The sequence below is a fragment of the Phoenix dactylifera genome, chromosome 18 (genome assembly GCF_051530095.1).
Source record: "Phoenix dactylifera cultivar Ajwa chromosome 18, Ajwa_hap1_PhDact_Kaust_v1.1, whole genome shotgun sequence".
Lineage (NCBI taxonomy): Eukaryota > Viridiplantae > Streptophyta > Magnoliopsida > Arecales > Arecaceae > Phoenix > Phoenix dactylifera.
Window position 1 is genome coordinate 16149914 of NC_143207.1, and position 22878 is coordinate 16172791.

A 22878-nucleotide genomic window follows, 5' to 3' on the forward strand; every position below is an offset into this window, starting at 1 on the left:
CCCATTCCTAGGTATAAACAGTGGCATGGCCACAAAAATTTAGCCTAATATTGCCACTTGCATGGAGCATGACACCCAGAGGCTGACATAGTACATGTCATGCCAAGCATCTGTATGGCTAGGAAACAACAAATAAATTTAAAAATGACCTAATTAATTTTTAACTAAAAAATAGAAAACAAGATTTAATGGATGTTGAGTTGCCCCAGTGCTGGTGCCAATACAGGCCCAAGATGGTTCATGCTTGCTGGCAAAGACCAGCTCAAGCCAGCATTTAAAACCCTGAGCCCGAGGCCCCGGTACGACTAACCAACCCTGAGACAGGGGAGTAAGCCAGCATTTTGCAAATTTACATTCAAGATCAATGTAGAGAATACTATAGCAGGTATAGCAGGTCAATGTATAGCAGGTCCGGTACGTACCTGCCGGACCGGTACGGCAGACCGTGTTTAATACTATAGAAAAATTTGTTAGTCATGATGGAACAATTTTCTACACCGTTCTGTACCAGCCGGTACGTACCGGTCCGGCCACGGAGTCATGATAGAAAAATTTTCTGCAAAAATGAGTGTTGAAGTCGCATAACTCAGAGTTCTCTCTGCTATTGTCAACATAATAGAACACATTTAATTAAATGCAAATATAATTTCAGCAGGGTTAACGGGAAAGAAAATTGAAGGTATGCAAACATAGGTTAAAATAACAAAAAAGAGCATTATGATTTTCCAGGAAGAATATAGTCATGACTTAACAAAGAGCTTGTGCGGTGGTAGATTGCACAAAACATGTGTCAATCAATTCCTGACATCATCAATTTTATAACTTAATCAAGATCCAAGAGTAATTCTGAGATGATCCACAGTCAAAAAAAAATATGGAAGAGTTGAAGTATGCAAGGAAACTCACTATGTATGGAACAGGCGCATCCAAAAAGTCCAGCATGTCATTTGGCAAAATCTGGATTTCATATGTAAAGTTACTCATTGGTGGCACCATATACAATAAATATATAGAGTTGCTTTAAAGAATATCCCATTGCAGACAAAATGTCGGTAATGTATGGAAAAAGAAGTTGCATACCGGCATTAGTAGGCTCTGCCACTGATAGGGACGTATTAGTGGTACAACTGATAAAACTGCAGCAGATAAGATTCCCTGCACATCGTACATATATCAGGACCTAGCAGCTCGTGTCTGATTTGCAATCACACGTGGGATGCATGTTTACTTTCTGATATATCATAACTTCTTGGATTGAAAGTTGTTTCGTATAGTTTATTGTTATTCCATTTTTTATAATTAACACCTTTCTATCAAAAATAAATAAACAAATATTAATAAGATCAAACATATAGCAGCAGATCTCAGTAATGTGCAAGGAAGTAAAATCAGAGAGAACATTTACTGGAGCCTGCCCAGTTTAAGAAAAAGGGGCGTACAAAGCTAGAACACAGACAGACAGCTCTTCATGTAAAAAGTAAAGCAAGTGACAAAATCTCATTGACTTCATATCATTCATCCAATGAGAAAAAGAAACAAAATTCCCCTAATGAAGAGAAAAACACCCTTCGAGTCCTATTTGGATGCAAGAGGAGATAATCAGAAAAATTATTCTACATCTATGTGTTTGTGCTTGTTCCCCGTGTATCTGCATGTGGTTTATCGTAAAATCAGCAAGATACCTGGCTGAGAAACATGAGTTACATCAGATGATCAGAATGTTAGCAAAAAGATGAAGAAAGGAAACAATTAACAAGGTAAGTAAACTGGGCAAAAAATACACGCCCACATGATAGTTTTGCCACTTAGAAGGTTAGGTGTATTTTTGTATGAAATAATATTTAAGAAATAATATATACAACCAACCATGGTATATTTTGGATAGTTGATATGTGATTTCATGGTAATTGCATATATTTCAGTATTGATCATTTCCTTTTTTTTATCTTTAAATTATTTATCTTGGTGTGTATGTTTGGGGATTCTTACTGAGCCAGTTATTTTTTCTGTTTCTTTTCAGAGACAGGGTGATTAGAACTGAGGTTTGGGGTTTGCTAGTGAGAGATGGAGAAGATTCAGAACATTTCTAATACCTTGGATGTTGGCCCTTGTAATCATATTATTTCTCTTTTTGAAAAAAAAAAATATTTTATTTTATTCCTGAAAATGGCAAATAATATGGTTGATGTTTTGATCATTCAATAGGTCTTGCATATTTTAGGGTTATGCCCTGTGGAATGTACGGCCATGTCACATGCCAGCCCAAGTGGCAGGTTTGAGGCATAACAATAACAAAGTCTGCTCATGATTCTAAATCATATTTGGCATCTCCCTTATCATCCATTTGTTAGTTTATCTATAAAGGAGCCTTGATGCTAAGTACAAAGAGCAAATGTATGATCACACATGGTCCCAACTCCCACTGCTTTTAACAGATAAACTAGGTCATTCTTTAACTACCTCCACCATAAATTCCTTCTAGGACTAAAGAATTCTATCAGCCATGGAAATTATCCCTTGAAATGGGAGAAGAGAGTATAATACAAGAAACAGTTCGCATGATCACTTGTACTGAAAACTGAGTTCAGAAGGTAACTACATTTTAGCACTAGATATCAAGGTCGGCAAAACCGGTATCGAGCACCATATCGATTTTCCGGTGGCACGAGTCAGTACAGGTCGTGCCGAGCCTGTACCGATAGAGGAGAAAGCATGGTACCGTGAGAGAGATGAAAAGAGAGAGAGAGAGAGAGAGAGAGAGAGAATAGGAAGAGAGGGAGGGAAAGGGAGGGAGACCTGGCGGAGGGGTGGCAGACACCGGCGGAGGGGTGGCGAACCCCGGCGAGGCTGCGGCTGGCGTCCGCTACCCTCCACCAATCTCCCGCCCTCTCCCTCTCCCTCCCTCTTCTGCTCGCTCTCTCTTTTCTTCTCCTTCTCCGGCTCCAGCAACGGGTTTCACTTCCGTTGCCGGAACCGTACCGGTGAGCCACCGGTACGGCTCAAAATGGCCAGAACCGCCCGGTTCAGGATGGTTCCCACTCTGCTAGCTATTATGTATCCCCACACATAAAACTAGCAAAATAACAGAAGTTCTTTTCCATATTTGAGATAGGCAAGTACATCTGATTTATTGAAGCCTATCATCGTCACTATAAGAAGTCCTGAAAAAAAGTACCCAAAACCTCACTCATTGATATGAGACTCAACCACAAGAAAAACAACCGGAGCAACCAAATTCCTCATAGACATGTTGAATAAACAAAAAGGATAAAGAAGTTCTAAAAGCTAGCAGATGTAATCACTAATAACAAAGTACAAACTAACTTTCGAGCTTATATCTTTTTAAGGAGTTGAAAACTTCAGTTGTTAGATTTATTTTGTAATCATAAATATAATGGAATATGCATATGATTCTGATTGGAGCATGTGTCAACTTTTTTTTGGTGTGTGTGTATTCCCTTTTCTTTCTTTTTTTTTCTGTGCGCGCGTGCATGTGTGTTGGGGGAAGGGGGGTAATCAAAGATAACATCGTACCAAATTAGAGCAAACAATAACAATTTGTTTCTCCAAAAGTGCTCCAGCAAACATCGTTATTATCTGTCAAGTGCAAAATTATCATGTCAAATACAGGAGCACTAGTATCTCCATATTAAGATGGAAAAAAAAAATCACAAGGACAATGCAAATACAACTCCACTTAATTTTCTATATCATGATGAAAAAACACATGCTGACAGTCCCATTGTACAGAACAACTTTATGCGTATACGCTTTGGTGCCTCAGTGACAAATTGCATGGTTGGTTAACTAAAATGGCATTCTTCACTGTCTACATTGTTCAAAGTGACAGAAAACCAAAAATAGAATGGTTGAGATTTGAGAACTTACATATACAAGAAATAATTAAAACATGGATTTTTGTTAATAACGATACAAATGGTTCATTCTGATCTATGGCTGGAAAGCATCAAACTAATTGAATTTTAGTCAACATATTTTTAAAATGTTTACACCATGAAAAGCAATTTGTGTCATTGATATGCATGTCCCACCTTGCACTTTGCCATATACATTAATAAACATGCATGTGTGTGCACGGGTGTAGGTTGATCTGCATGTTGGCATGGCTTTGGCATAAGCATAGGTGATTGTGCATAGGCAGATGGGTGTGTATACGCATGTTTCAACAATATAATGTAGAAAAAAATCTTCCCTGGAACAGTTTTCTCATATATGTTCTATATGATGGCTGTGATCAGAAAAGTATGCTTGCTCCAATCACCACAAACTGACAAAGTTCACATGAAATGCTAGGAAAAATCAGATATTGTTCTCACTGAAGCTAGAAAAAGTTAAAAGATAATACAGTAACGAAGATAATAGCATACATATATACATGCATGCATAATACATAAGTACGTAAATATGGGGAAGGCTTTTTAGTTCTTGGGGAACAACTGGTTTAGTTGTCCCTATGAACGACGACAGATTTTGCCCCTTCTAAAAATAAAAAAGTAAACGGCTTGTTTTGGTAGTTAAAACAAGTGGAGAGCACTCATTAGCTATTTTAAAATCACATTATATTTAGAGCATGCCTTCTAAAATCTCAAGAGAGCTACTTCTCTTTTAAAATCTCCCACAAGCCTCCTCATCTTCTTTCTTTTCTCCAGATACTCTCCTTCCTCCTTTATCCACCTAACAATTCCTTTCTCCTTCCCTTACCTAAGCGCCATCTCATTGATCCCTACTTTTCTCCATTGCCCATTACTCCCTCTCTACTAAACGTTCCTCTTCCTTCCTTCTCTGCCCACCACAATGCGACATCCTCCTTCCATGGCCCACTACTAACCCACAACATCTTCACATGGCTCAACTCTTACTCCTCCACACTCCTCTTACCACTGCCCATTATATTCATAATAAACAGAGATAATGAGAAAGAAAGTAAGTGGTGTTGGATAGAATTGGTAGACACCGAGAATCTAAGGGTTTATAGAGCTTAAGCCTACAATTTCTGACACACGTCTGCCATTGACATCCCCATTTATTGTTCTTCCCGTGATCCTAATAGCATCTATTTTGAGGAAAACCTGGGTTTATCATTTTCCTCAAAGAAAAAGAGGTTTGTCACACCAGATTCAAAAGTTTAAGATCATAAACCAAACAAAATATGACTTCGTTTAAACATGTGTGCATGAATCATAAGTTAATTCTCTTAATGTTCCAGGCCATATTTGTCATTGATATCGATAAGTTAATTATAAGTCAACTAAACGCAATATGTTTAAGATTACAGATCAAAATACAATTTGTATATGCAGAAGGGGCCTTAAAAATAATCTTTTGCTATTTCTAATGTTCTTTCCATGACTAAATTTGAACAGGACAAAATTTCTCGAAGATTGAAAAATGTCTTTCAGATGGCAATATATGGAGCATGTTTATGTCAGTTAAATCATTGCAAAACAAGTACATGATAACATAAATGGGCATCCACAAATCTATCAATCAGCTTTCCCACCGTTTCTACTAATTGTTGTTTTTATTTCTATCTTTAAGAAATCAAGGAAGCAAGATTATGAGATGGAGAACTTCATTGAAATACCCATTTTGGTGATTTAGCTAAAGTTGAAGGAGCCATTGGGACTACATATGGTCCATTCTTGATAACATTGTTAAGACCTTAATATTTACTTTGAACAAGAATTTTTCAAATGTAAAGGTTCCAAAGTTCTTTAATGTTCTAAAGTAATTTACGTGAAGTTCAATGCAAAAATTTCAATTTGATTTGAAAAGGCATCCGCATTAATTTTATTTTGAATGATTGGTTAGATTTGATTTTTGTTATAAGTTTCAATTTGGGAATCAGGTTATTAACAAAACTACGTAGTGTGACCTGAGGCTGCATACCTTCAAACCCAAGCAGCATCTACATGCTAGAGGCATAATATATATAATTCTCAAACATCTTATTATCCTGCTATGTCAACATGCCCACTTCCAAGTTTGCTTCACCAGATCCCTTTTTAAAGTTCGAAACATTATGACAAAAGTTCACCATAGTATGTTAAATTTGTTATTTTTATTAGTAATTTATGTAAGAGAGTAATCATAAACCTTAAGAAAATAAAATGCTATTCGTAATCCTATTATATAATGGCAAGTATAATAGAAAAAAGGCTAGATATCGACTACTAGTTGAATGCCCATTAGCACAGCATTATATGACAGTCTCTAGACCCTACTCTCTAGGATTAATGCATGACAGTAGGAGACATCTTAATCAATGGTGGTTGCAGAAAGGATAGGGCCAGGGGTTGGCTTGTGTTAGGAGATTAGCAGCAGGGAAGAGCAAGAACAAGCACTCATATGGGAATGGGAGTAAGGAGGGATGAGGAGGATTTTGGCAGCAACGAAAACAAGGGGAAGATAGGAGAAAGAGAAGGAGAAATGATTGCTGGGTGGAGGGAAGGAAGCCAATTACAGAGGGAAATAAGGAAGGAAGAAGAAAAGAGGAAACGGAGTTCTCATGAGATTTTAAGAGAATATATACTCTAAATAACATGATATTTTTAAAAGATCACAGAAGTGCTCTCCCTTTTTGAAACTAGCAAAACTACCCAAATAATTTTACTTTTAGAGGAGCAAAGCCTGCAAAATCTGTCATTGTACATAGGAACAACTAAACCAGTTGTTCCCTAGGTAATAAAAGGTCTTCCCTTGTACACTGATTTTAAAACTAAATTTGGTTACTTCAAATGATGAAGGAAATCAAATATGATATTTGCAAACAATCTTGTAAGGTTAAAAAAAGCTTCATAAATCTGGTCACAGAAAATATTTCATACTTACATTTTCAAGCCTCAGGCACCCACATATGCATGCAATTGTCCATACAGACAAAGCAATAGCCTCCTCCTCAGCTAACAGTGCACTGTGTGCCTGAAAAATCAAGGCCAGAGAATATGCAGGACCTTTATGTCAAACTTCCATATATAAAGGGACACATGCTGCACCATTGCAGCAACTGGAGGTCAAATTGATAGCTAATCCTAGCATAAGCAGAATGTACCTCAGCCACTTCTAAGCTTGTATTGCAAGATCTAAGATCAACAGTGGAGTCAGCAATATGAAGAACTGTTTCACCAGGCCTGTGAAAATCCAAAGGATGCAAGTGCTCCAAGGGCCGGAAGGTAAGCTTCGAACCCCTAGCAGGGCAATGTAACTGATAATATTCACAAATTATCTGCAAAGATCCATGACTGTTCGCCTGAATTCAAATAAGCATATAAAGTGAAAGAGTTAAGTAGTCAAGTGGGCCCAGTTCAGAAACCAGAAAACATGAAATATTGGTTTTAGTCACAAAAATGCAATTATCAAACCTTGGCCCATTCAAGGATATCACCATGACCACTGGAATCTTCCAGACCAGATGAAGATGGCTCTTCGAGCTCTACTTCATCCATATCACTCCTAAAATTTCTGTCTTCACTTGGAGAACCTTGGAAACTGTAGATGCTAAGAATTAACATTACTAACTCGTCAAACAGAAATTCTTCTTTAAACTAGGCTGCCAAAACAGCTGCAAAAGTGCTAATGTAAGACTAAACCCTGAGATTATCACTAACTCAAACAATAATCATCTCCTGTCACTCTTATTTCAACAGAAAGCTCTGGTCATAGAAACATTACATACCATAGATAATGTAGATTTACAGGAGGAACACTCAGAATCCACCTGTTGTGGCCTTAGCGTTATTCACATGTCTCACTATTATTTCTAATGTGAAACTTTATGGGATAAAAGTTTCATATTATATTTCTGTACCAAAAAAAAGTTTCATATTATAATTCAACCATGAAAATGTACATTGAAGTCAGCAAAATTTGAAGGAACCTCAGGATACTTGTCATAGAGCCCTTATCTTGTTATGACATAATTTATTTATTATTATAACATAGAAGAAAACCTATGAAAGATCTTATACATAATCCAGTATGAAGCTTTAGTCAAGTTTTTAATTAACATGTTATGCCATCATAAACCATTATTGACCATTATTATTGTTACAGCAGGGCTCTGGTTCAGTACATAGACTATGCTTAGGAAAATGTATTAACTTTGATACAAAAATTAAATCTTGAAAATAATGTCTTATTTAAAGAAAGGTACAGGTGAAAATAATTACTGTTACTTACATTATAAGTTATAGCGGACAATCATAACACTAAATAATGCACTATGACAGCCATTATCTTTTTCTCCCGTTATTATATATAGCCTAATGAGGAGGTGCTGAAACTGTTATAAGGCCACTACAACAGTTAAAGGTCATTGATCAAAACCTTCACTTTAATTGCAACTCACCAATAGGAATATAGGATCCCTGATATTTGCTAGAATTTGCTAAGGAATTTGCATATTTATTGCCAATAACATTAATAAGGAAAATATAAAATAGAAAAAAGGTACATAACAACTGAAAGTTATACATAATATAAACAAACAATTTTCTACCAATTTCCCATAAAATTTCTCTAAACAATAAAAAGGTGCTAAACAATCTGCAGTATAAAGCAACCAAACTGAGCCAATAATTTAATAAAACCATCGAGAACCACCTATATTATAAGTAATCATACATTTCATTAAAGATGTTAACTATAATATCAAGATAATATATAAATAATTTTTGGTAAAAGACAAAAACGCTCTATTAAAAGGCTGAAGATCAATTCAAAGAAGGAAAGCCTTGCAATATTCTCCTTAAAAATTTATAACATAATGGAATTCAAGAAAAAATAGCTGCAGAATATGGTTCATGCCAAACCACTCATCAATTCGATTGACAATCAGCAGTATTGAGATGACATTCCAGGACCACTTAAGTGGATGCATTGCACCAATAAAGTTCAGCTAAAATCAATCCAGAATAATAATGTGTACACAACTAATCTTTTTCATACCAATTAGACTTAATCATTATAATCTACTTGCACTATTCATCTGATACCAACAGAATTTCAGAACAATTTCACCAACAGGGAGACTCATCTAAAGAACGATTTATGTGATCAGAGAAAATAAAATTCTACCTGGCAGAGGATTCGGAGCTTTCATAGAGGCAACACCGCAAAAGTGGCAAAACGGCATCTGGAATCTGCCTTTCAGATTGCCTGTTTTTCATGACCTCATCAACAGAGTTATCGTGGTTATCTTGAATGACATCTCTGGATTCTCCTTCAGTTACAAAATCTGTTATTTCTTGATTGACTTGAAAGGTGGTGTTGCTCTGGATGACTTCCTTAGAATTCAAGTTCATTTCATGGAGCTGGTTATCCACAGGTTTATCGTTATCAGATATTTTCTTAGGGGTAGAAACTTCTGTACTTAAATCAGAACATCTCATCAAATTTGTTGCATCTTCGGTGCAGTACTGTTCCTGTACGGGACTATTGGTTCTATCATAAGTGCTGTCTTCATCAGAAGTTTCTTCCAATGACAGCAAATTTAGCATGTCAATGCCTTTTGTTAGCCATTCGAACCTTTCTTCAATGAAGATGCTGCAACCAAAGGGAAGGCATATATCATATAACCAAAATTTGGTCTCTTACAGCAGACTTTATTAGCCTGGAGTGCCAAGCTGAACGCATACATGCAAGCATGCACATAAACATCGTAGAGGAAAGGTCACAGGAAGGAATGCAAATGGACATCATAGAGGAAAGGTCACAGGAAGCAATATGTGGCAGCTTTTTTTCACAGAAAGGACGTATAGAATAAATAGACAACCGCATCCAGCAGAAAGCAATATGGAACTTAAAAATGGCAATCATACAGAAATCAATTTGAGACTTCCAATGTTTTTGTTGTATTTTACAAGAAAGGGCGGAAGATAAGAAACATATTGACACAAATGGCATGCACAAACATATAACAAGAGACAGCTACATCATTAGTTGAGAGCAACATAATAAAGAGTCGCTAATCAAGATGAAAATGTTAGCAACTTTATTCTATTGAAAGTAACGTGTTGGAAAGCTAAGGTTGCATGGAAGGAGGCTCAGCCAATGATCAGATGTAGTGGAAAGGAGGCACATCCAACGGTCAGGTACAGTGGAAAAAAACAATGCTCTCGATTCAAGATTCCTTCATCACAGATTCACCAATTGGAATGCTTAACCAAATGATTTCCCTAATCAAAGAGTTATTCATAACAAGTGCATTAAATCTAAAAAAATATCAAATCAGCACCGTGAATCAAAAAAATTGTCAAGGTGGGACCACCAACCATGGTATATTGTACCATACTGTACCGGACGGTACCGAGCATACCATACCATACCGGTCTGGTACCGGTGGTATACTGACACTCAGTACGCCATGCGTACCGCATATCGTACCGTACAAATTTGATAAAAAAATAGATAAGCTAGGGCTTAGAACATGATTATTGATGGTAGTACTAAATGATGATCATTTGAACGAGTGTAACTATTGTTAAATAATGTTATAAGTATATTCTTTCTTTATTTACTTGCATTTCAATTGCTAATTCAAATACATATTTCTTTTGAATGTAATTTTAGTTTGCAAGTTATGTGATATTTATGATGATAATGAAGAGCACACACAGAAAACCTTGAATGGGACATTTAACTTGATACTTTTATCTTATTTCTTGCAAAAATATAGCATTTAGATAAGAAAAATGATAAAAAAAATCCAAAACCAGAATTTGGAGGTCAAGAAAGGCCATACTAAGGGCATTTGGGGCATAACGATGCGTACTCATTGATACCTTTTCAAAACGATCTTCGATATGGCACGTGCTGCACATACCTTTGGTCAATGCAGCATTGATCCTCAAAATTTTGAACCCTGCCTCCATTTAACTCCACGATACTCTCCACTCAATGTTAAAAAAAAAAAAAAAAGTTTCAGTTTCCATTATACCATCCCAAAATATTTCAGCCCCAAGCCTGCCTTGGAAAACCGAAAATTATTCCCAAGAATTTCACCCACCCACAAAATCCTTCCTTCCTTAAGAACTTAACACTTTTATCTAAGCTTATCAAAGATAAATTTAGTTCAATTTCAAATCCTTATCAAACTAGGCAGTTTGATCCAACAATATTTGGATTCTAATCTTCTATTATATATAGAAAATGGCTAGAGTTCGCAAGTAAAGCCAGAACCCAAAAGTGAAGCCTCGTGTGAGGAAGAAAAAAAAAAACATGCAAATCCCACTATTGAGAGAAACTTTCTTACTGAGTTCCGATGGACTTCTCCATGTCTCACATGCAAGGCACATCATAATTGTTTCTTCTCTCATTCCAATGCCACATGTTTATTCATTTACAACAACATTAAAATATATTAAAATTATATCTATTCACTTTTCTTAAAACTTTTTCTATTTTTCTTACTTATAATTCATTTCACATGCATTTCAGCTAGGCCTAGTGATGAAAAAATGCTGTCAAATTCTTAGTTGAACCCCATGAGGCACTGATGCTCAGTGTTGTTTCCTCATTTCTCCATCTTTTGTCTGCCAATGCACAGTATAGTGCATGTATATATAGCAAAAACCTTTTTACAGAAGAACATTCCAGAAAAATTTAAAACATGATCGCCCTACCACCAATTCAGGGATCAGAATTAAGACCGAGTTGCAGCATTCTTCCTCTTTACAACCATCAGTACCCCTTCCATTCACCAATGAATGTTGACTCCAACTTTTGCTGACAATGTCACAGCACCACCTTTTGTTCCTCCTGTTTGCCTGGGCCCCTGCACCCACCTTTTTTTGCCGGTCATGCCTTCCATGCCTTCTCTTCAAGTCAACAAAGACATCCATTCCCCTCTAACTCTACCGAAAACTAAATTAAAGGGACAGAATGGTTTATGGTGGCAGAATGCATGGTGGATCAGTTAATGAGGGGAGCTGGTTGCTAAAAGCCTTGCAGGTCAGGTGAACATAGGCAACAAGTTCAACAGATAAGACAGTATGGGGCCAAAAGTGAGCAAAGAAAGGGTACAATGTTGAACAAGTGTATTTAGGTAAGGAAGGGTGGAATAAAATACCAACCCTTCTGGCATCATCTACGGATTTAACAATTTCTTCCTTTTGTACCCATTGTAATTTTAACAAACTATTTATGTTATTTTGATGACACTTCTTTTTATTGTATAATAATGGGTAACCTCATGGTGGCAATCCCACCAAGCATAGTCGGTGGAACCGTCCTGAACCGAACAGTTCCGGCCATTCAAGTCGTACCGGTGACTCACCAATACGGTTCCGGCAACGGAAATGAGACCCGTTGACAAAGCCGAAGAAGGAGAAGAAGAAGAAAAGAGAGAGCGAGCGAGGGAGGGAGGGAGAGGAAGAGGTCAGAACGCCGGCAGAGGGCCGCGGGGGGCCGACTTCACTTTAAAATGCTGAATTTTTTAGCCGCGGCCCTCCACCGGCGACCGCCAGCCTCTCTCCCCCTTCTCTCTCTCTCTCTCTCTCTCTCTCTTCCCCTCTCCCACGGTGTTGTGCCCTCGTCGGTAAAGGCCCGACATGGCCCGTACCGACTCGTGCCACCATAGAACCGGTATGGTGCTCGGTACCGGTTTCTACGACCTTGCCACTAAGTCTTAGACTATCTCATCAGAGTTCATCTTCACTTCTATAATGTTTCTTTACTATTTTATTCTATTTTACCACATGGTTCTGTCTCTTCCTAAAAGATTTTCGCTTAAACACCTATTTTGAATGCACAAAGATGCACTAGGAGCAAAATGGAAAGAATATGCTTTTTGATGGAATGCCAAAGTCAAATCACTGGCAAAAGCCTTTTAGCAGAAAGTAGTTAAATGAAGTTATAACTAATATTGCATTTTCTTTACTTGCAGTATTTTATAGTCAACCTTCAAGTCGTCAATAAAATCATAACTTCTTAGACAAAAAAGCTGAAATACTAATGGAATAATATTGAACAAGACAAACGGAAAGCCAAACATATCTAAGGTACCACCAAAAGAGGGAAAAAAAGAAAAAAAGCCTTGAAAATGAAATTTTACCTTCTCAATATACCGAAATGCAGCTCAAAGAATGGAAGCCTTGATAGAATGCAATAGCATCGAGATGTAGTTATTATGTGGCGGCTTAAGGATGGAGAGAAGCTTTGCTCACCTATAAGCATGGAAACTAAATTTGATGGTTTCTGTACCATTTCATCCACTAATACACAGCATCCATAGAAGGTTGAATCATCAGCCACCTGAGGAATTATCAAGCTCTCTATAAGGATCTTTTGGACTGTATTATATGGACAAGAAGAGATCATTGGTCGTACATATAGCATAGGCTTTTTGAATCTAGTGACATATGAAATTACATTTTTTTCAAGCATTCACAACCAATAAAATATAAAAACTAGTGACTTTGATCCCAATTAGTCTAACTATCCAGTTTTAATACAAGTCTACCAGACAAAATAGTCAAAACTTTCAAAATTAAACTATTTTATGTAAATCTACTGTAACCTATGTTGCACAGACATGGGGATGAGCATCAGGTGCTGTTACATGCCTTAATGTCAGATTCTTCTAATCTTTAAGAATTCCTTCTTTGGATCTATACTCTCAAGTGTCCCACCAATACCCATTTCTAAATGTCTGCTGAGGATACTGTTAGGTAAAAGCAAAGGGTCTAGTTAACCATGACTGCAACCACGTCAGAGTAAGCTCCATTCATGGGACACCATAAGAACTGATCACTTGACAAATAGAACAGATATAACACAACTTTGTGTATGGCAGTAAACTACAAGAAAGCTTCAAGATCTAAAAAAGATGACTAAAATATTAACTCAAAGGGAGACAATGTATAAATTGACAAAAGGGCAAAGAAAAAAGCAATGCTTCTCATCCAACCACATCTTTGTGGAAACAAAGAATGAAATAAAACAAACCAGGATCATGTAAAATCAAAATACCATATAAACTTTTCTCAGCTGAACTTACTTGATTAATTGTTGATGCCTAAAAACTATTAAATAATAAGTTACATTTTGGCATTAGTATTCATCAGGACAAAAAGGATCAATTCATGAGTTTCAATTAAACATGTTTAATGGAACAATAAACATCTACAAAAAGATAAAGCCTTTATGTATTGGGGATATTGAATGAAACCTTTAACCAGCATACAACAAGATCCAGATGGAAACAGAAAAGTTTTGGACAAATTAAGCTAAACATTTATTCTGTGCTAATGACTACAAAATCTAGAATTGTAAAATATCCAATATTATCAGTCTACAAACAGGTAAGGTTTCCAAAACATATTATGAAGCAAACAATAAGCAATACTAAAGACAAAATTAACTGGAACTAAAATTATAGCTAACAGGAGCTCAAATGAAGAAAAATAGCTAGAAGCTACAAAATTGGCAATAAAATGACTATAGAAAAAAAGAACCTGTAAACGAAATACAAAAGACTGGTTGTTTTGCTTTAGCTGTTCCTGCAGGAAGGTCATTAAATCAAATCAAAACAAATGATCAAAAACAGAAAACAAATCTCACTAAGGAAAGGAAGCACTCTCGTGCAACTGGAAGTGTTTTAGTGTCAAAGTTCTGTAAGTGCAGGATACAAATGAGATGTTAAAAAATGAACAGCTCGTTTAAGAACAATATTCACCTGCCCAAGGAGTATCTCGTTCAGCTCACTTAGTGAGGGAGTTCTTTCTACAGCATGAACCTAATGTTAAACAATGTTAAATGTAGTCAAAACAAACAGGTATCTGAGTTATAATTAACTGTATGATAGCAGCAGGGAAAAGAGGTAACACTAAATAGAAGAATGTAAATGACCTCAAAGCAACAAATTATCTAAACAGAGGCAAAAAATAATTACAATCTACATAGGATGCACTAGTGAAATTCTTAAATAATAGCTATAGAAAGTAGAATTAAGGCACAAATATGGGATTGCTTCAATCTAGGTTTTAGAAAAAAGTTCAAGTAGTACCCCATGGCTGTATCCAACATGTATCAGAAACCAATAAGTGTCGAACGAGGCTAAGAAATGAATCCTATTATTTAATTAGTACATACATCCATAAATACATACATTATATCAGGAATTCAGGATACCTTTCAGATATATCCAAAGAGGGGCAGTGATATTGATCTAGACTTGTTTGCCTATTGCAACCCACCTAACCCAGCCCATTGTGTTTGCAGGTGAGGGTACATGTCAAAAATCCCCAACTCACCAGCAAGTCAGAGTTGGGTTCAAGTCAGACCATCTCAATGTTTCAGGTCAGGACAACTATACTGAATCAAAATATGATGCTTTAAACCTTTAGCTAAATAAGTGGAATTGTGGAAGGGAGTGGCTCGACCCCAAATCCCTGATCTCTTCACCCTGAAGCCTTCTCATTTCTCTGATACCTCCCATCTCTCAATGCAGCAGCACCTCTTCAACATCCAGCAGCACCTTCACACTAGCAAACAGCCTCATCTCCTCGTCCCACTTCCCACCTACCATCATCCACAGTCTCCTCTTGCTCAAGAAAACCCTAGCCCTCTCCATCAGGGATTTGTGCCAAAGCAGCCTCAACAGCAGGATCTCCTCGACAAATTGGAAAACACCATTAGATCCTTTTAAAAATTCAATCTCAATAAGGGGTTTCCTCAGATCGCAAGCACCAGCAAAACACAAAAGGGGGTCTGGGGATCTTGATGGCCTGAACAAGGTTGAGGAGGTTCAAGTGCCATGGGTGACGGCAACAACAGCAGCTGATCAAACCATGGCCTGGAGGTATTGTGTGACCACATCAAAGAGGGATCAAAGGGAAGCATGCTCTGCAGTAATATTCCCAATGGTGAGGTAGATCCAGGTCATGACGACTTGGATATTGCTACAGCAAAGGGGGGAGGGACAAGCTTCAGCATACATTTCTTTATGGTGCTTTCTTTTATGGCAGGTTTTTGGATGGCAAGAGTTGCATTGAGCTTCAAAGGGGAGGAAAAGGGTCCTTGTGGAGGGGTTAAAGGGGTTAAAATCTTAAATAATACGCTAAAATAAACAAGTATTGTATACTAAAAGTTCACAGTAGGCCGTATGATAGCCAAACTTGCATTGCATTGAATAGGCTTGGACATTTGGTGAGTTGGCATACTTGACACACTGTAGGGAGTGTCAAGTTCACTGTAATGTTATTTTTTTGAGTATGAACCATGAACGGTGTTTTATGGATTTGAATGATGTCGAAATGGAGTTTGCTTATGTTAGCATACAAGGTATAAATTCTGTTATTGTGATGACTCATTAATCATTATGCTTTATTAGTGTCTTTTTACCTTACTTATGGTTATATCCCATCCTATAGCATCAGTATCATCTCATATACTCACGGCTTCCTCTCATATCCATTTCCATGCTCCGTAGGTTACAACAATGCAAAGCAGTATACAGGAAATTTAGTTGCAATCAGCCGTGGTCCTCATGTAAACTATAAGATATGATAAAAACTAGCGATGCCCATACACAAATATATATTTATGCAAATACATTGGCAATAAGAAAATCTCAAACACCCAGTCCTCTATTTTTCTACTCATAGGGAATCAATGATCAAGAGTTTCCCTAATAGACACCAAAACTGTGTCCAAGCACAAACCATTGTAAAGATTGGACATAGGGAAACAATAGTATTGCGAATAGATGGGAAAGCAGTATCAATATCATTAAGCTTTATTTGCTAATGAAAAATCAGATCATTTGCCATGCAGATTGCACTCGAGGATAGTGGGCAATAAATCTTTCGCAGAAGTCAAGACATAAGGCACCAAGGAAAACAACCTTTTTGATAGTATATGTCAACCCCAAAATTGGAGCAAGATACGACATTGCTTCTTGATCTATAAAAGGGTGACTAAAGGTCCAAAACTAATGGTGCATGCATAAGAAGGACATGCGCAATTAAACAAATACCGAACAGGCATAAGACAAATGACAATTGAATACACATTGAAAATATAGTTGATGAACAATTGCATAAAAATTTAAGATCAATTTTCTTGACTAACCAGAAACTGATCCTCATTGGTTAGATGATTTAGTAAAGGAGCATTACTCATTGGTTCCAGCAAATAGATACAACTGTGGCGGCTTTTCAAGTTAGACAACTTTCATATCTTCATAGTCAACCTATCACTTCTCATTCTCTAGTGCAAAAGCATTCGAATTTCAGTCCCACCAGGTCAAAGTCATTAAGGCAGTACTCAAAAAGTCACGATGCCAATCTTGCTAATGTTATATAGTACTCTAGGCCCTGACCAGTGCCAGTCCTGAGTAAGTGGAGTCCACAAATGTGCATTATGGTGTCTATAAATTGACCTAAATATTAAGGACATTTGTTTGCACGGCTAGGTCTGCTTATTCCAAGATTTTGATGGTTGGGGTCATCAAACAGTATAGGCACTGCATATGTGGGCGAAGAGCCAAGATTCTTTCTTCAGTTAACTACTGTAAGTAGAAGTGAGTGGTTCCAAGGTTTTTCTCCTTCTGTTCTTACCTACATAACTATATAGCCTGTGAAAATTGTAATATGCATGATAATACGCATTACAAACACAATACAGAATCTTCAGAAAAAGAAAATGTTGTAAAGCACTAAAAAAAATATAAAATATAAAGGGTAAATACCAAACCTCCACACCTCCTGGAAAGCAGAAAGAAAGGAGATCCTTATTTTTGAGCGGCAGCTGCTTTTCTGGAGGATATACAAATAGCACCTAAAAGTAAAAAAAAAAGAACTTAACAGTATAGGTTGAAGTTCATGGTAGCAAAACACACAACAATATTATACATGGAAACATAGCAACAAGAAAGCACAAAGTTGCAAACTGTAAGGCAACAGAACAATAATCAACATTCTGGATATGACTACTTAGAAATTGTCATAGATCACAATATGTAAAATATACCACTAAAAAATGAAATTAAACTATGAAAGAATTGCTAACATAGTACAAAAGGTTCTGATTTTAGCATTTCAGTTGTGGATAAGAACCTGAGGTTCAAGATTTGGTTCAGCTTGAACTTGGAGATTGTAACTCAGCAAGCTTCTTTTTTTCTTTGAATCTTCATTGTTCCTCTCCAATACCAGCCTTTGAAGTGCTTGGACATCAACATTAGGATGGAGTCCAACAACTACCATGCTCTCAAAAACCCTCGATGGTTCTTTCACAGGTCTCTGATCCTGTCAGATGTAAAAAAAAATTAAGATGTATGATTAACAAATGAAAAATAAATAAATGGTAAGGCTGTAGAAACATGTATGGCCCATTATCCATTACATGAAAGGGAAGTCAGGTCCTTGACAAAGCAAAAATTGCAACAGGAAGATACATATGTGGAGCTCAAGTTACCAAAGAAGATTAAAGATGAGCAACAAAATTTGGAGGATTAATAACTTGTACAAATGTTCAATTGAATTGACAAAACAATGTTACACCATGGTTTTCGATCTCAGCACCAAACCCTGTACCAATAGCTTAATGGTATGGTACACTTCCATACAGACACATAGCACACCATTGGAGGCAAGACAGCAGTTGTACAATGTGTCAACACAGTACCTTATAAAGCCCCTGTGCCATACCAGTACATTATTGAGTCAGTATGGGTTTACCAAGTACTAGGCAGCACAGAAATCATTGTTTTATGCTAAGCACATCAACATCGTTTGATCTGCAAAACACAATTTTACAAATATGCCTTTTCCATCAAAGTTTCTAGAGTCCTTCTCCAATTAGTCTGAGGAAAAATTGCAACAAGAAGATACATGTATGGAGGTTTCAAAGAGAAAATTAAGAGGAGAAAGCATGGATGAACAGCAGTTGGCATAAATGATAATGAAATGGTCATTTTTGTCAGACCATATGAGTCAAACATCCTGCATATAATTCATGCTGGATAGTATTTAGCAGTTTGACTTCCATACTTGTTCTTGTCTATCGGTATAAGCAAGATTTTAGCATGCTAATCATCTAACTGTAGCATACTATTGTAACAAGCATAACGTTGGTCTCAAGATCCAGAAAAAACTGGTGATGTCTAAGCATCTATTAACTTCATTTTTGTAATAAAGAGCATGTCTAAGCTTAAATATCATGCCCTAACCCATCTATTTGGGTCAACTAATCCAAAATGTGTTTTTTGAGAACTATTGTAGGTTTAAGCCTTGCTGAAAATTGGAGTGAGTACGGAAAAGAACCCCAGTCTCTTGTATCAACAAAAGATAATTCACCAGCTCAGCTAGTTGGCAACCTCAACCCAAGGCGTGATTGAAGGCATTGAGAGAGGGGGGTGGTAGATAGATAGAGAGAGAGAGAGATGCTTTACCAGTGATTGCAACTGAAATCTTGACCATTGACGCTTTTGGCTGGTTAGAACTTCTGGGTTGTAAGCTCCCTTAACTTCAGGTGGAGGTGAGAAACCTTTCAAGACTTTTGTGACCTGACTTTGCAGTTTTTGAAGTTGGCTGTTACTGTTATCATCTCTGGATGAGAAAACTGCAGATGGGCGTGTTGATCGAACAGTTGCAGCTGAAGCAGCAGCAAAAAATGCTCTTGCAACATCTTCAGTTGTTTGCATAAAAAATGAAGAACCCCATCCAGGGCTACCAGAGTCTTCATTCTTATCCATCCTGCTTTACTATATCAAATAGATTCTCTGCCATTCATGTAAGAGATACAATTAAGTTGAATGTTTCAGTTGCATGTACTTGTCTCAGGTGCATCAGGTCAGATAATAGATCAACACATTACTTCACTGGAAACTAACTCATGGAGAAAGGGCAAAAAAAAAAAACTTATGACTAGTAGGCAAATGAAATGACAGAAAAGCTGAGGATTCACAATAATGAAATAAGAAAGCATGCTTTTATCTAAATAGAGTGCTTACAATAATTTTATTGTCATTCCAGGAGGAAAGTTGGGATTTTGGAAAGCAATGCATAGGACAAGAAGCTCATTATTATCTATGCAATATCAAAATCAGGAGAAAATTATTCAATATAGGCAACCGAAAAAGGTCCACTCTTTTTAGTACAAGTTAAAGAATGAAATTATGGAAAACAATCTAGCTGAAGCTCACAAAGATCCAGTATTGGCAACTAACGCTAGGTCACTTTTGAGTTAGATTAACCTGCATCAATTATCCAAGAAAAATGTGGCCCATATTGTGAAACACTGGCTAAACATGGCCTCTTCAATTTATCAGGTGCTCCTTGGGAAGAAAATGTTCTTTAGTTGATAAAATATCAAAGACAGAGAAAATGAGACATTGCCTATGAGGACATAATTTTGATGGCATAAGAACTTCAACAACATTGATCACGAGAGGTTTCATTTCAGATCATGATACAAATGTGAATGCAACAATACCTCATGAATGTTACAAGATATTCTTTTTCAAATAAACAGATTCAAGTGAAAAAAATGTACAAAGCTCCAATAAAGAATATATATGTGTGTAAACAGTGAAAAAAACTCAAGTGACTTCAAGGATCTGTCCACAGCTGAAAATACATTTTACTAGCTGAAAAATAAACATAAAAGTTCTGTCATATGAGGTGATATTGCACGCTCTCATTGATATCACTCCCGACCAATGCAATTGGCTCTCATCAATTATATCTGAAACTTCAAGTAACCACTGATTGTCTGGGCAAATTGTCTCTCATCCTTGCACCCCAGTGTTTCGATCAACGAGTATCAATCAGCCCATGATGTTAAAATATCAATATTTTCCAATAATCAGATATCCATCTTAACTAGCGTCATCATCAATTGTCTTTCATCTGAAATATGAATATGTTAAGCTTGGTAACATGCTCATATCTCCCATATCTCTCTGCCTTAAAAGTGAAAAGCTACATAAAACACACAAGCTCCAGTGTTATTACAAAACAAAGACTGATACTAATGAAATTTCAAAATCTTCATATCAAGCACACAATAGATATGACTGTAGTTTTTTTTCATGATCGAACTAACAATCCAACAGGCATCCAAATCAGAAGCCTGGGTTAAATTTTTTGACGATTTTATTGAGATAAATTCAACACAATTTGTTCTTTATACATCAAAGATGTCCAATTAGTCGTGAGAAAAATTCCCATACTCCTCCATCGGACTATTTCTTCATCCGAACTTCTGTCGCACAAAATGGGCATCCAAAAACGCCAAAAACGGTTCCCTTTTCCACAGTTTCCTCATCAGCTCAACACTCATCAACGAGCTCAGAAACAGAATTAAGGTTTCACGTCGAGTAAAGATTCCATTTCCCCCAAAAGAATCCCAAACAACTCAAAGAAAGAAAGCAAGTGTGCACTAGAAACCTCGACAAAAATAGAAAATTTCCCAAATATCCCGATAGGAGATTCTATCAAGAGGTTTTCAATTAGAAACGAGCTGGGCCGCAGCATTCAAATTATATTTCACCGAAATACCCAAAAATTAACCCACAAAAGAAAGCGGAAAAAATGGACTAATCAAAGAGCAGTTGATGAGAAAAACTAAACGAGGCGATCAAAATCGATCACCTGCGACGAACCGAGGAGGCAACAGTGCGGCCGCCCGCCGAGGTCTTCCTTTCCAGGACTTCTCTCACTCTCGATCGCTCCGGCCAAGGAAGGGAAAGCAAACGGTATTTTATATATATATATATATATATATATATATATATTCTACTAACGTAGAAAAATTATTGGTTTACGTGAAGAATACCCATTACAATTAGAATTATCTCTGCTGCAAAAGGGCAGTTTACGAAGGAACTGTCTACACTCAGGCTCGTGCTGACCCGAATATTGATTATAGTTGAGCCCAATTGAGAAGAAATTTGGTTGACCGTCCGAATCAGATGGTACGCGAAGTAGCATATATTATTTACTGATATTCAACACGTGGATATATCAATGCTCGATATATCGAAAAAAATTTATACTAAACCTTGCTAATATGGTATTAGTGTGGCACCAGATGAAATCTAGTACCAAATACGCTTGTAATTCTACATTTCATCTTGCAATTAATTAACTTTATTATTATTATATTATTTTAACAAAATAATAATAATTATCATTGTATTATATAAGGGTTTTTTTAATAAATATTTTCTTAAAAATTTAAATTTATGTAAATACCTTCTTCAAATTTATATTTATTTTTTACCTTCATAATACACTATGTTTTGTACAAACCCCTAATATAATAGTTTTTCTAACATTATTAATAAAAATCATATTTATTTTAATTAAAAATAAAATAAAATTTTGAAATTACTTTTTTGTCCTTCATCGCGAATATTTTTAGAATTTTTACACATCTATCCATTAAAAATAATTTAGTTATTTTAATTTGAAATCATTAATTTTTTGACAGTGTTAGATGGTGTGGATATCTATGCAAAAATAAAAATAAAAAAATATAATAGCAAAACAAATGAGTTGAGTGCTGGTAGATTCTGCGAGTATCGGGTGGCATCGGATACGAGCGACCTGGTTCGGATTTCGACCAAACTTTTTTTTCATTTTGGGTTTTAAAAGTAAAAGTGATAAATTTTGGCTGCGGATAGATCTTAATAATATAAAAAGGTGGGAAGATATTTAAGACTAGTCTAAAGAATAATAGGCCGGAGATGTATCATCTCATGAAGCGGAAGGTGCCGCAAGAGTTCCCAACAGTTTTTCTTGAACTCTGATTAACATAATTTGTCAAAAACATTATATTTTATTTAGTGCTTTTATAGTACGTACCATTATGTGTCATGAGATATTCGTTCTCGTGGATCTAGATTATTTTCTA

General features: G+C 36.4%; 1 protein-coding gene across 9 annotated transcripts in view; it reads right to left on the reverse strand.

The window, feature by feature from the left end:
• The window catches only part of LOC103703282 (uncharacterized), a 37455-nt gene extending 15714 nt beyond the window's left edge, over positions 1 to 21741 (reverse strand). For 3 of the 9 annotated variants that reach the window (XM_039131509.3, XM_088714351.2, XM_088714349.2), the window contains exons 1-14: positions 21615 to 21741; positions 19412 to 19741; positions 18078 to 18266; positions 17716 to 17799; positions 14696 to 14755; positions 14475 to 14519; positions 13073 to 13272; positions 9097 to 9564; positions 7383 to 7509; positions 7073 to 7270; positions 6853 to 6942; positions 3535 to 3597; positions 1081 to 1155; positions 907 to 957 (exon numbers count right to left, since the gene is read on the reverse strand). In XM_039131509.3, the coding sequence (XP_038987437.3) occupies positions 907 to 957; positions 1081 to 1155; positions 3535 to 3597; positions 6853 to 6942; positions 7073 to 7270; positions 7383 to 7509; positions 9097 to 9564; positions 13073 to 13272; positions 14475 to 14519; positions 14696 to 14755; positions 17716 to 17799; positions 18078 to 18266; positions 19412 to 19714 (1953 nt within the window). In that variant the 5' untranslated portion in view covers positions 19715 to 19741; positions 21615 to 21741. Of the gene's footprint in view, positions 1 to 411; positions 557 to 906; positions 958 to 1080; positions 1156 to 3534; positions 3598 to 6852; positions 6943 to 7072; positions 7271 to 7382; positions 7519 to 9096; positions 9565 to 13072; positions 13273 to 14474; positions 14520 to 14695; positions 14756 to 17715; positions 17800 to 18077; positions 18267 to 19411; positions 19742 to 21614 lie in introns of those variants that run through there. The other 6 variants (XM_039131506.3, XM_088714350.2, XM_088714348.2 and 3 more) reach the window with 4 other exon arrangements.
• Positions 21742 to 22878: the final 1137 nt, after the last annotated feature.